Source organism: Balaenoptera ricei, chromosome 9, assembly GCF_028023285.1.
Source record: "Balaenoptera ricei isolate mBalRic1 chromosome 9, mBalRic1.hap2, whole genome shotgun sequence".
Lineage (NCBI taxonomy): Eukaryota > Metazoa > Chordata > Mammalia > Artiodactyla > Balaenopteridae > Balaenoptera > Balaenoptera ricei.
In genome coordinates, this window is record NC_082647.1 from 177,333 (window position 1) to 191,163 (window position 13,831).

The window sequence follows — 13,831 nt, forward strand, 5'->3', positions numbered from 1 at the left end:
ATGCCTGACCGCAGCATTTCTAAAAAGGCGTTTGGCTCCGTACCCAGCATGGATGTAGCTCTCCTTATCTCACTACACGTATTTTAAGAATAAATGATGTAGATATGCATCCTTACAGCAACAGAAAGAAAGACCCCTCCATTTGGTAGAGTTTGACCATCACTGTTAGTGGTGAGATTAGCTGGGCTCTGTGGGACGCAGAGAAGCAGGATATTTATAATTGGGCACCCGGACCGGAAGCATCAAAGGTGCCCAAAGAGCAAATCCCAAGCTGAGGGCGGGGCTGACGGGGGTGGGGGCCAGCGTTTCGGAGCTTCCAGATCCAGGGGAGGGTTCGCAGCGATCGCGTCACCATCCTCAGGGCCGGGGGTCTGGACCCACTCAGCACCACGTCTGCTTCCTCGGTGAGCGCTGAGACGGCGGGACGCAGCCGCTGGAACAGCGGGGCTCCCTGTGCCGCCGCTGCGGGGATAACGTCCACGTCTCGACCCTGCGCACCCTGAGGTCAGGAAACAGACCCCCGGGGTCCTTCCTGTGCTGTGTGGCCAGCTCAGACCGCTGGGGAACCGTGACTTGAGTGTCCAGGAATGGGAGTATTTTGAGGGGTGGTCTCAGCAGAAAGTCAAAGCAAGGTGGTGGTGAGCTTATGGCGAGATTTCTGCCGGTCGTGACTGCAGCTGCCCTTTGAAGGATCCAAACGCAGGACCAGGGCTGAGAGTAGAAGTTGCACACAGCCCCATTTTGGCCGTGGGGCATAGGACAAATTTGACAGTGACCGGAGGCCCCAAGGGGATGGCTGCTCATGGCCGCGCTGTTCTCAGGTCCCTGGGAGAAGTGAGAGGGTCGGGGCTGCCCCGGGCCACCTCTGTGGTCTTTCGAATCGGGGGCGCCCGCTGGTCTGGGGAAGCACGTTCGTTGGTCAGAGTCCACCTGGCCCCGGGGGCCTCAAAGACTGGCTTGTGTACTTACCTGCAGAAAACAGTAAACCACGTCCCCCTCTGTAAGCCTGAAGCAGGGCCCTCAGACAGGCAGGCGGCTGCAAAGCTGTGTCTGCACAGGCGGCTGCGGTTTTATTTTAACAAATACAGTTAACACCCTGCACACCAGCCCGGTGGTGAGCACGTCTGTTTTGCTGCCCTGTCAGTTTTTATCTGGTTTAGTATTTCCCTACAAGAACACAGAGCAGAGGCCTCGTCTTCAAGGAATGAAAATAAGTGAGCTGCACGGAAGCGAGAGAGAGTAACTTGCTTGGCGGCGTTTTCGGGGCTCTGAGATTGGTCCCGTCAGAGCACCCCCACGGCCTCATCTCCGCCTCCACCAGGCGTGGCTTGCTTCTGTTTCGTGTGCTCTTTGCTCGTGGCCACAGGGGTCAGCTCGCGAGGCCTGGGGCAGGCAGCTTTCCCTCCCTGGGGGACCCTGGGGCCGCCTCCCTCCCACCCAGGGCCAGGAGTCCATGTTGCGCCGGCTATTCTAGGCCCAGACGTGGCTCTGCGGGTCGAACTGTGGCTTCCCCTAATGACGTAGTGAGCAGTTTTCCAACAGCAAGGCTGCTCCTTTCTGTGTGGTTGAAAATCTGTATGATCAAAATGTTGGAAGGGAGGTGGAGGTGCCACCACCCAGGTCCAGCAGTTGTCAGCTTCCTGCACTTGCTGTGACAGCTTGTGCAAGACACATTCCGTGGACCGTTGCCGCGGAGCTGCAGTGCCCTGACTCTAGGGTTGCTTCAGACTGTGCCTCTGAAAATTAAGGCAGCAGGTCAGCTACCTCGCAGAGTGCCCCACGTTCTGGGTGCGTCTCGGTGTTTCCTTCCGGGTTGAATTCTTCTAGCCCCTGTGTTTCCTTTACGCTGCAGTTTGGACATAAAGGTTTGATTTGACTCAGGTCAAGCCCTTTGGGAAGAAGGCGTGCAGGTTATATGTGTGCTCTGTGGCGTCAACATTCTGGTGCCCGTTATGTCCCTCAACATCCCATTATGCTGTTTGGTCACCTGCTTAAAAGTGACCTCCAGAATCTTGAAAATGAAATTCTTTTTTCCCTTTGCAATTGGCAGGTGGTCTGTGGGGCTGCTGGGCTCTCCCAGGCTTTCCCACCTCCTGGCTTTCGTGCCCTGTGGATGATTCATGCTTGAATCAGCCGGTATTTAGGGTCCAAAATGTCAACTTTTAAAATTCTAACCATTCTTTACACGTATTAATTAACGTTCTCTGTGAAGAAGAGCTTTTCCTCATCATTTGGGGAAGAATTAAGTTCCTTCCGAAAGAATGGGATAAAAGTCCAAGCACCTTGGGGACACCTATTAAGTACTTAATAACTAGAATTCTGATCAAACAATTATTTCATCACTGCTATTTATATCACAAGTAAAGTGGGTGTTGGAACATGTAGCCATTAAAAATGATGGCACACGTCACAAATGACATGAAAAATACGAGATGTCTGTTGTTAAGTGAGAAAGCAAGGAATACGCCAGCATATAGGGTATCCTGTGTTTGTGAGAAGAACGTGCATAACGTCTCTGTGTACGTGGTGTACGGGCAGGTGTGTAGGATGTCACCAGGCCCTGTAGGGGCAGGAGCCAGATGCCCAGGAGGGGCCGGGGGAGGCCGCTCCGAGGAGGTGTTTCCCCAACACTCTCAGCGTGGACGGCAAAGGGGGCGGGGGCAGGCCTGTTTGGGGAGAGGGTTTCTCTGGGGAGAGTCCTTGGAATGCTCTCTGATGTCTGCTTCCCTGTGGAGGGGGGCGTCCCCCACCCAGTGAGAGGACTGCCATGCTGCTGGGGGACACAGGGGTGAGAGGTGGCTGGCAGCCGCCTTGGTGCAGCTGGGCAGAGAGGTCCCACCGGGTCTGTAACTGTCCTCTGCTCAGGAGGACAACCACCAGGGCGACGGCCAAGAGGGGTCGGGGCCGCAGCTGGGGGGAGGTGGCCCCTGGTCCATGGGAAGAGGAGGTGCTGGCTTCTACCACGAGCACCTGTGCCAAGACCCCTGAGTGCCTCCAAGCCCCCTGGAGCCCCGAAAACCGCCACCAGCAGATCCAAACTCCAGTCTGCCCTCCACTCCCACTAGCCTGAAATAAGTCAGGTGGGGAAGGCATGTTAACTAAGGAGACCAGAGTGTGCCTTAGACCAGAGTGGTCAGAAACACGAGGGGCCCCACCTGGTTTCCTGCAGGACAGAGACTGTGCCCTGAGCCAAGGGGAAGGGCCCGGCTCCACCTGCAGCACAGGTGTGTCTCCAGGTAGTCCGTAAGCATGAGCGGGGTCACCCGCCGCCGCAGGCTGCACGCGGGCTCGCAGCACGGGCCACTCCTCCTCATGCCTGGACTGACGCACCGTGCGAATGCACGGTCCGGGGCGTGTGCTGCTTTCGTAGTTTAAGATCGCACGCCTGGAAGAGTCTGTCGAATTTTAAGGGTGTCTCAGTGAGGGGCTCGTATCGTCCCCTCAGGCACTGAGAAGTTCTAAGTGGACAGAGCCTGGTGTAACAGGTTGTGGCGAAGGCTCTGATGTGCGTGTAATGGGTCTCAAGGCCTTGGGGGGGGGTGTCACTGAGCCTCTTTAGGTGTGGACCCCCGCTGTGAAGCAGCGTGTTCGCTGAGAGCCAGAAGGTCCTTCCCGACTCTGAAGTTCTGCGGTCTTTCTTTTTTAATTTAATTTATTTTATTTATTTATTTTGGCCGCGTTGGGTCTTTGTTGCTGCGCACGGGCTTTCTCTAACTGTGGCGAGCGGCGGCTACTCTTCGCTGTGGTGTGCGGGCTTCTCATTGCGGTGGCTTCTCTTGTTGTGGAGCACGGGCTCTAGGTGTGTGGGCTCAGTAGTTGTGGTGCACGGGCTTAGTTGCTCCGCGACATGTGGGATCTTCCCGGACGAGGGCTCGAACCCGTGTCCCCTGTGTTGGCAGGCGGATTCTTAACCACTGCGCCGCCAGGGAAACCCCTCTGTGGTCTTTTTAATGACCCCCCAGCTGGCCCTCTGCCCCAAAGTTCTTGTTCACCAGGCAGAGCCCTGGCACTTATTTAAGGGGCTCACGAGCAGAGTGACAGACGAAGTGAGAAAACGTGATATTCCTTCTTAAAGTGCCTTTTTCCTGTTCAGAGATGTCCAGTAACTAGTGTGGCGTGAATCACCCCAGACGGAAGCACAGGAAACAAGAGCAGCCGTGACAACAGATCCTGTCCCCGAGGCACCGCCCAGCCAGCGCGTGCCCTCTCCATCCTCAGCCCAGCAGCGGGCTCTCGGACCCCACAGCGGGGACAACAGCCCTCACCAGGGGCTCCAGGGTCAGGGGCCCTGGGGGCCACACTCCACCCAGGAGGTGCAGGGGGATCGGCGACGTTCCACCGTGCCCACCCCCAGGCCGAGCCACCTGCCCAGTGCTGCCAGGGACGGCCGAGGGCGAAAGCGGCCTGGCTGGGCTGGGCCCCGCCGTGTGTCTGTGCCCCACCCAGCCCAGCCCACAGCACAGAGGCGCTGTGGGCAGGGCTGGGGAGCCTCCGGCAGCTCAGCCAAGCTCCGTTCAGTGCCTCGTTTACTCGTCTGTGCGAGGAGACTGGGGACACCCCAGGCTTGTGAGTTTGGGGGATGGAATGAGCTCATGAGGGCGGCACCCGGCCCCGCTGCTGCTGTCACCGCTCATCCGGGGAGCAGTGCTTTCCCCAGTGGGCTCGTGGGCTGGGCTGGTCATCGGCCCTGCCTTCTGGGTCTGTGGAGGTGCCGGGGGCCGTCGAGTGGAGCGTCCAGGGACGCCCGGCCCTTCGGCGGTGGCGTGAGACCGGGAGGCACCCCGCCGGCCAGACGGGCCTCCCTGTGCCAAGCAGGCCCCTGGTGAGCCGCCCGGTTGGCTCACCCGCTCTGCATGGGAGGAAGCCAGGCTTAACGAGGTCGGGGCTGTGGCCTGGCGAGTTGTGGGCTCCGAGCCCACCGTCCCTCCCGTGCCAGGTGGGGCGTGGCTGCCGTGAACCCCTGAGCGGCTCAGCACCACCTCAGGGACGGGGCTCAGCCTGGGTCTCTGGCGCAATGGCCCGGGGTGGGGCACGGGAACGTTCTAGCAAGTCCCCGGGGGCTGCTGCTCTGGGGCCCCGTCAGCACCCGCGCTCGTAATCCTCGAGGTCCCGTCGAGCGCCTGCACCCCAGGACTGTGGGTCTCAGCCCTGGGTACACGTTGGAACCTCCAAGAATCTTAAAAACCGAGAAGCGCTGTCCGGGAGAATCAAACCAGAACCCTGGATGTGGGTACTAACGGCGGGCTCCAGGGGCGTGTAGGAAGGACCCGGGCACACCCGCCACTGCCGCTTGGCTGCCGCATCACCAGCCTGGGCTGAGGGGGCGCTGGCCTGCCCTCTGACGGGGTCGTCCACGGGGCACACGAGGTGCTGCCAGTCATGTGAGCCTTGGAGACCGCGTCGTTCTGGCCACGGCAAATTCTATACGAGGAGTGACCAGGGAGCAAGAAGCGCCATTTCTCTGCTTTCTCTCGAGCAAGGTTAAAAAAATAAAAAGCGAATAAAAATGTCCGTAATGAAGGGACTTGGCCTGGAGGGTGTGCTGGTCACGGTGCAGAGGCCAGTCGAGCTGAGCTGGCCCCCAGCTGAGGCCTCCGCGTGGCTCTTCCTGCCGTCGAGTAGCAGCTGCTCTTCAGTGTCGCTCGCCGTCTGCCCTGTGTCGTCTGCACACTGACACCCGCACTCGGCCGCCTGCCCACCGGGGTCGGAGCCAGGAGACAGGAGAGGCGGTGACGGGCCCTTCTTTCCATCTCGCTGCACCTGTTCTCACCTGTCCGCCGACGCAGGCATCGCTGATGCACAGAAGCTCCTGGAGACAAGTAAACGGTGTCCAGCGCTGTGTCCGCCACAACCAGGCAGTTGCAAGTCCTCTGACGGGACTGGGCTGGGCTTCCCGGGGGCTCCGGCTTCATCACCGGGGGCAGAGGAAGTGGGGTTGTGAGACCTCCACCCCAGGAGCTGCGGCTTGAGGGGTGTTTACCCGCCCGGTCGTGAGGTCCCACCAGCCCATCACAGGGGAGGACGGATGGACCAGGTCAGCACCTGCTGTCTGCAGGCTGGGGGTCCAGTGACCAGCACGGCTCTGGCCTCGGAGCCCGAGAGCACTTCCTGGGCTTCCCTGCAGCTTCCGATTCTGGAAGAAGCTTTGCCACTTACGACTTCAAATTTAAACTAAACTTTTGAATGGAGAGTGTTATTGGTAATGTTAGCTGTTGCCTGGCCTCATACATTAGTGCCAGAAACAGTTTTATTTCTCCTTTTCCTTTCCCCATGCCCTGCTCCTGCAGCACCTCCCCCACGCTCCGTCTTGAGCAAGGTGACCCAGGGGATGAGGCCTCCTGCCACTGGGTGCCCGGGTGCTGGTCCGCCCACCCTCTCCTCGCAGGCCGGGCCGCAGGAGCGGAGACCCCTCCCTGGAGCTCCTGGTCGCGGTGGGAAGCGCCTCCATCACACTGTCCACCGTCGAGAGTCAAGCCTGCCTGGGTACCTCTGCTGTCCCACTGCTGTGCTGTCTCTCTCTGTGCGTTGGTGTTGGTAGGGGACTGGCTTTCTCTCTTGGTAAAAAAGAGGACAGATCGGAGCACGGCCACTGCTGGGGATGCCCCGGGAACCTCACCCAGAGAGGGCAGGAGACCACGTCAGTCGTGGTCACAGCCTCACCTGAGACATCAGCCCTGCATTCGCTGGACGAGTGCTCAGAGCCGTCCTTTGTCTTCTTGCGCACCTGGATTCGGTTCGTGCCTCTGGCTCTGTGTCCAGGGCTTCCATCATAAAACACCTTGAACGTGGAAGACTGGAGTGGTAGGAGCACATCTCCCCAGGTCCCAGGAGGTCACGGAGGGCCAGTGGGGACAGTGGTCTTCCAGGGAGAGGGCAGTGACAGCAAGACAGGTTCTGGCCCCAGCCTCGCTCTGCGAACCCATGAGCAGGAAACACAGTGTTTGTAAAAGCTCTGCCCTAGATGAAGTGTAACACCTAAGTAGTGAGACTCACCTGATTTTCTTGAAAATTAATTGCTGTTTATATCATTGACATAATGAGAAAATAAACCCAGGACTCAAAACAACACGTGTACCATCGTCTGTGAGAGTATGACTTGCCCGGGGATATTTTGGAGAGAAAGTTGGTTTTTCGGGTACAAGTTTCCTTTCCATGGTGACGGGTTCCTCCCGCTTCATAAGACTGCATCGGGCCAGGTGAACTGCAGCTGTCTCCCCTGAGTTCCAGAATATTGACAGGCACATGTTCTAATAGCAGCCTTTCCTGAGCACAAGTCATCCGTGTCCCGAGTGCATTCCGTTCAAGTTGCCGTGAAGTTTAAGAAAGGTCTGGAGGCTGCACCGTGCGTAAGACCAGTTTTTCTGAACCTCTTGATCTAGAATGTTCCTTTCAGGGGACTAAGCTGCCTTCCCAAGAGGAACTTAGGAGGCCACCACCACCGGTTTACGCTGGGCTCCTATGCGCTCTTTCCCTGCGAAGCCTGGCAGTTGGTTCACGGAGGCACCTCGGTCAGGCCCTGGTCGGGGCTCCTCCGCCACCTCCTCTCTGCAGCTTCTGGGACACTTTGCCAAGTTTACAATGTGTCAGTGCCTCCCAAATCTGTTACTCACCCAACTGCTAAATTAAACAGTATGGAAGCTGAGGAGTACAAAAAAAGCACTTGTTTCTGGGAAAACCAATTGGTGTGCTTTGGAAAAACTAAAAAAGTGAGTTGCTAAGCAGCCGTAGGGTTGGAGGTGAGAATGACGGCTAGGATGGAGTCTGGAAATCTAGCTTTGCGGGAGCCTAAGTCAGCCCACTTTCAGTGCTCTGAAGTTGGAAATCAACGAAGGTCAGAGTATGATTTACACAAGAAAAGCAATGAGAAGCCCAGTCAACAAGCCCACACGCAAAGGAAAGGCTTTGGCTGTATGTTCTATGTTTAAGTAATAACACACTTTGTGTTTCAATTAATGGAAGATATTTAAGGCATTAAGCACCTACCGTGCTTTTCAGTTCCCCAAGCCACTGACCCCCACTTTGGATAAGAGACCTCCTCCTCCTTGTTTTGGGTTTTGAAATACGGAGAAGATTTGTGTGATAAGTGATAAATAAATGTTTACCAAAAAATTCTCATTATCATTTATAATTTATTCATAAAATATTTCAGATAATTTATATGGCCATTTTTAGCTGAAAAACCATGACGTGAAGAAAGTTGCATCTGTTTGGGGTAATTTACCCCCAGCAATAGTTTATGTACGGTAATGATGGGTTTGTTATTTTCTCTCTTTGCTTTGTTTCTTGATAGTTTGTAAGAGTGGCTTTTTGGTTTTATTTTTTGCTCGTTTTAGCTACAGCTCGAGGGTGACGCTGTCCTGGGATGACGGAAGTGTGTGTCTGAGCTGTGAGATGAGCGCCACCAGCCACACGTGTCTACTGAGCATTAGAAGTGTGGCCACTGCAGCTGAGGAGCTGAATTTTCAATTGCATTTAATTTCAGTCAATTTAGTCTTAAACTGAAATGGCCACATGTGGTAACCACATTGCAAAGTGCAGTTCTAGGATTTTTTTCCCTTCTTTATTTTAGCGAATCTGTTTAGTTCATTTTATCTATTGTTTTACCTAAAGCGCTAATATATTGTTGAAGCATGATGGTGACAGCAAGTGCCCAGTAGGTTCCTGGTTTGGGTTGTACACTGTGCTTAACCTTTTCTAATAATAGCTACTTCTTTTAACAAATGGTCTTTGCTATGTTAAGGCAGTCTCAGTATTTCATTATTTTATTTAGAGCTTTTAAAAATTAGGAATGGCTGCTGAATTTCGTCAAGTAACTTTTCAGTCTATTGATGTGAACAAAATTTTCCTCTTTTCAGACTGAGCCTTGATTTTATTATCACCATCTCAAATACCTAGGTTGCTACCAGAGTGTAACAAAAATAAATTCTCACGCAGACCCTGGTTGCCTCACCCACGCCACTTTTTCTCATGCAGTCTAGACTATTCACCACTTTTCAAGCAAGCCTTTTCTCCCCAGTTTGTCTCAGCTCCAGCTGATCTCTGTTGGAAGTGAGCCCTGCCTGTCAGCTCTCTCCCCTTTCTCCAAGCTGCCCCCCGCCGCCCCGCCCGCAGAGTCCCATCACGGTTGTGGTTTACATTATTATGATCACAGTTGACCCTGTAACAGTCTCAGTCTCCTTTCTGGTGTAGCTCTGTGTTATTCCTGGAACTATAAGTTCGTTTTCCATGTCTCTATCAATAATTAGCATCAAACTTTGTACCAGAACAACGGCAAGACTCTCGTGATGATCTAGTACACAGGGTGGTCACCGAGTGCTGTCCTCAGAGCCACTCCTGCGCCCTCCGTCCCGTGCCAGGCGGCCGGGTTGGTCCGGGGCTCCCTGGTGCTCCTCCAGCAGAGCTTCCAGAAACTCCCAGCAGGGCAGGGAAGTCTGGAGTTCTCAGAGTTCAGAATTCAAACTCGACGTGATTCTCCCAAACATAGGCCACCTGTGCCCTTGAAGTGCGCCCCCATTGCTCACCTCCTGCGGGCTGGGCTGCCTCCCCCTTTGCGCTACCTGAATCTTTAACACACATACATGCTGTCTGTCTTCAGTTTTATGACATCTCTAGGAACTGCCATTTCAAATTTCTCAACTGCCATTTTCATGAGATTTGGGAAATGGAGCGAGAAGCACATATGTCCCCAGTTGTCTGTCTCTTGCCCTCATCGCATAGGCACGTCCCTCCTTACCACCCTGCTCATCCGAACACTCCCAGGCCTGCAGGCTGCACCGCCCACCCGGCTGCAGGTGTGTTTCTAGTGATGTCTTTGTCCTTGATGATGGGCTCTAAGTAATTTTTCAAAAAGCAACATTTTCTTTAAATATGTAAGAATGTTAATATAGTATGAATTTATGTACTCAATCTTCGGTATGTAATACAGTTTTTAGGATGAATGTATTTTCATTTTATTTTAAAAAGCCTTTAGAAAGTATTTTCATCTTTTTTAAGGGTTTTCTTTGTTTTTTTAGCCGCACCACGCGGCATGCAGGATCTTAGCTCCCCAACCAGGGATTGAACCCAGTCCCCCTGCAGTGGAAGCGTGGAGTCTTAACCACTGGACCACCAGGGAAGTCCCTATTTTCATCTTTTTTTTGCAAAACTTGGTTTGTAGCCAACTTTTCATTACCTCTGTTCTTAGAAGTAAAACATTCCTGTGGTCAAACCAAAAGTGCATAGTTCCATCGATGTGTTTGCGCCGTTACCGTACAGGTGTGGGTGGCGTGTCAGAGAGCAGAACTGTTGTTTCTTTCTTTGTTTGAATTGGGGCTAGCACCCTGCTCCTCCAATACTGAAGTTTAAATGAAGTATAAAAGTTTAGAGGTCACAAAACATAGTAGAAACACCTTGGACTTGTAATAAAAAATTCCTGGGTTCAAATGTGGATTCATTTACCGTCTGTTTAATGTTGAGAGGCCCCTGGACCATTCAAACCTCAGTGCTCTTTGTCAGTGAGATGATTAATACAGTGTTGATATGAATAACCATCGTGGGGTGGTTATTAAACCAAATAAGAGATCTGAAAAATGTTTTAAGCTATAACATTATGCAAGTTAAGTTTTGATAACTCCATGAGGGTAACCTAAGATTTCCCCGCTAATATCTCGTCTTGACTGCTGAAATCAACGAGATCTTTTCAAATATTTAAATTTGCAAAGTGTCCTTGAAGTCAGAATCCATAAACGCGCAAGTGTATGTGCATCTAGGGGACCCTTACCTCTAAGACTTACACAATACCCAGTGTTGCCCATTTTATCACATGGGGGGTGGGGGGGAAGCACTTCAGCAGGAAAAAGTAATGATTCTACTGCAATTCAAAAGTGTGCAGTGCACGCTGGGTTCCTCAGGAACATTCTGCTTATTCCTCCAAAGCTGATTACAGTGAACCCATGCCAAGTATATTCTCAATAATATCATGGTGCGAGTTTCACAGAAAAATAATTTGCAAGATAATTACCTAATTAACAGGCTTTCTATTTGAGAAGCTTCTGAGCAGATCCGGTCCCACCACCCTGGGCACCCCACGCGTGGCCTGAGGGCGCTGCCCCTGTGGTGGGCAGAGGGCCTTGCTCACCCCCGTCTCCCCTCCAGCCTGCAGCGGCGTCTGGGACAACATCACGTGCTGGCTGCCCGCGGATGTCGGCGAGACTGTCACGGTGCCCTGTCCAAAACTGTTCAGCAATTTTTATAGCAAACCAGGTACTGTCGTCTGTGTTGTTTCTGAGCTTTGCGGGGGGGTGCATACGAGGGGCCGGCTTCTCCATGAAGGCACAAGAAGCAGGGCGTGGGTTTCCTTGGCCCAGTGAGTCAGGGAACAGCTGTGCTGAGCTGGCCTTAGGGGCTGGGAGCACAGAAGGCTTCCTGCCGGGTCGTCCACCCTACAGCACACACAGTGGGACGGACAGGAGACCCTGAGCAGGAGCCAGACACACAGGCACCCAGCGCAGACGAGGGGCCGTGGCACCAGGCAGGGAGAGAATAGAAACACCTGCCGCACGTGGGCACCCGTAACCCTCAGAGAGCGTCCTCCAGGGTGTCCCTTCCCACCGGGAACGCACTTTCTCCTTCACGGGAATCATCTCCTTTCCTGGACCGACTCTCTGGGTTCTCAGCCCCGCCCTTGACCCAGCCCCCTGTCACCTGAACACCTGCAGTAGCGGAGCTTCCAGCCTCAGAAGGTGCTGACCGGGATGGGCCACGCCCTCCTTCCGGGGCTTGCTCTTCACACAGGCCCTGGAAACCCAGATGTTCGAGAAATAGACCTGTTTTTTATAAAAAGTTGTAGGTGGGAAATTGGGGGTCTCTCCACACATCGGTGCATGTTGTCATGGCAACCAGTACGTTGCTCTGCTGTCCCCATGCGGGTGAGCCCTGGGGCCCACGTGAGGTCCCCCTGAGCCGGGCTAGGACAGGGGATGTGAACAGGCAGGTGGGAGACTCTACCTCTGTGGGAGGGGAGAGCCGGGGGGCTGGGCAGAGTTCCGAGAGCAGGTCTTTGCAAGGGACAGTATCAAACCATCAGGTGGAGGAGGGCCGGGTTCCAGGACTCGGAGATTTATTCTGACGAATTGGAACCTTAGTGCATCATGGATACCTTCAAGTATTAGTGTTCCCTCAGCTGGGGAGAAGGCGCCTATGCTCTGCGTCCAACAAAGACACGGTCAGGAGCCCGTGCCCTCGGCCAGGCAGCCCAGTTCTGAGTTCTGCCCCCCCCTCCTCTCCAGAAGCCACCTGGCCAGTCCCCAGAGGGCTGCGAGGGCCCTGGCCCGCCCCTGACTCGGAGCCTGAAACGGCCCGCGATGGGAGCACATCCGGTGGACCGGCCGCAACCTGAAGCCTGCCCATCACCCCTGCCTCGGCCCAAGCCAGGACCCTCCTGACAGGGTCTGAGCCCAGGTGGCCGTGCTCAGGGCCAGACGTGTGACTGTGGCCTTTTCAGGACAGTCACACTCAAACATGCACTTAGGGACCGAGGACAGGAGTGTGCAATCAGCTTTAGGGAGCTGGGGTGGGGCTACCTACACCGCCGTGCTGAGGCCCCAACACTGCAGCTAAACTGGGGCCACGGTGGGGAGAGGCATGGAGATTGCGGGGTTCCTCACAACAGGTGACCAGACTTCTGAGTCCTAAGCTGTGCCCCACTTTTGTTCTCAGGTCCCTCTCTCACCTCCATGCCTCCCCTCACTTCCCTGCCCTCTCCCTCATCCCCCAGATCCTTCCCTCACCCCCGACCCCTCTCCCTCACCTCCCACACCCTTCTCCCTGAGCTCCTTGGCCCCGCTCTCACCCCTTTGCCCATCTCTCTCCCCCGACCCCTCTCTCACCTCCATGACCCGTCCCTCACCTCCCTGCCCCTCTCTCATCTCACCTCCCTGACCCCTCCATCACCTCCCTGACCCCTCTCTCATCTCACCTCCCTGACCCCTCTCTCACCTCCCTGACCCCTCTCTCACCTCCCTGATCCCTCTCGCATCTCACCTCCCTGACCCCTCTCTCATCTCACCTCCCTGACCCCTCCATCACCTCCCTGACCCCTCTCTCATCTCACCTCCCTGACCCCTCCATCACCTCCCTGACCCCTCTCTCATCTCACCTCCCTGACCCCTCCATCACCTCCCTGACCCCTCTCTCATCTCACCTCCCTGGCCCCTCTCTCACCTCCCTGACCCCTCTCTCATCTCACCTCCCTGACCCCTCCATCACCTCCCTGACCCCTCTCACCTCCATGACCCCCGTCTCACCTCCCCAGCCCCTCTCTTTACTTTACCATCTCAGGCATTTCCTGGAAGCCCACCTTCCACTTTTGCCTAAGGTTTCACTGAGGAGTGTGAAGCCAGGCAAGATGACAACCCTGTGGGCGAATCTCGACTTCATAGGATGAGGTTTATTTAAATGTCTTCTTTAGTGTTTGCCATATAGTAAGTGAGGAATGGCCAGCTCAGCACCCACTCCTTGCCTTTGCACAGAGCTTAGGGTACAGGTCCCGAGGGCAGGTAGGTAGCAGGTGTGCTGTGCAGGTGAGGAGCTGACTGCCCAGGGCTGAAACGGGCACCTCGCTTGTAATCTGTGTAGCTTTGGGCGGGTGACCCAGCTTCTTTAAGCTTCAGGTTTCTCATCTATAAAATGGGATCATCAAAGGGCCTCCTCTCGTAGCTGTCAGGATTGCATGAGTTAAATACGGAGGAGCCGGGAGGAGCCGGTGGGCCCTACGCTGCCGACACCACTGTTGTTCTTGTTCTTTCTTGTCCCCGACTCTGACGGGCAGGTCATTCTCTTCTGTGGGCCTCAG

The 13,831-nt window shown here is 54.8% G+C and overlaps 1 protein-coding gene across 1 annotated transcript in view; it reads left to right on the plus strand.

Moving 5' to 3' along the window:
* VIPR2 (vasoactive intestinal peptide receptor 2) overlaps positions 1-13,831 on the plus strand; it is a 70,500-nt gene that overhangs the window by 13,857 nt on the left and 42,812 nt on the right. The window contains exon 3 of the mRNA XM_059934374.1: positions 11,134-11,241. Coding sequence (XP_059790357.1) covers positions 11,134-11,241 — 108 coding nt within the window. The remainder of the gene's footprint in view (positions 1-11,133; positions 11,242-13,831) is intronic.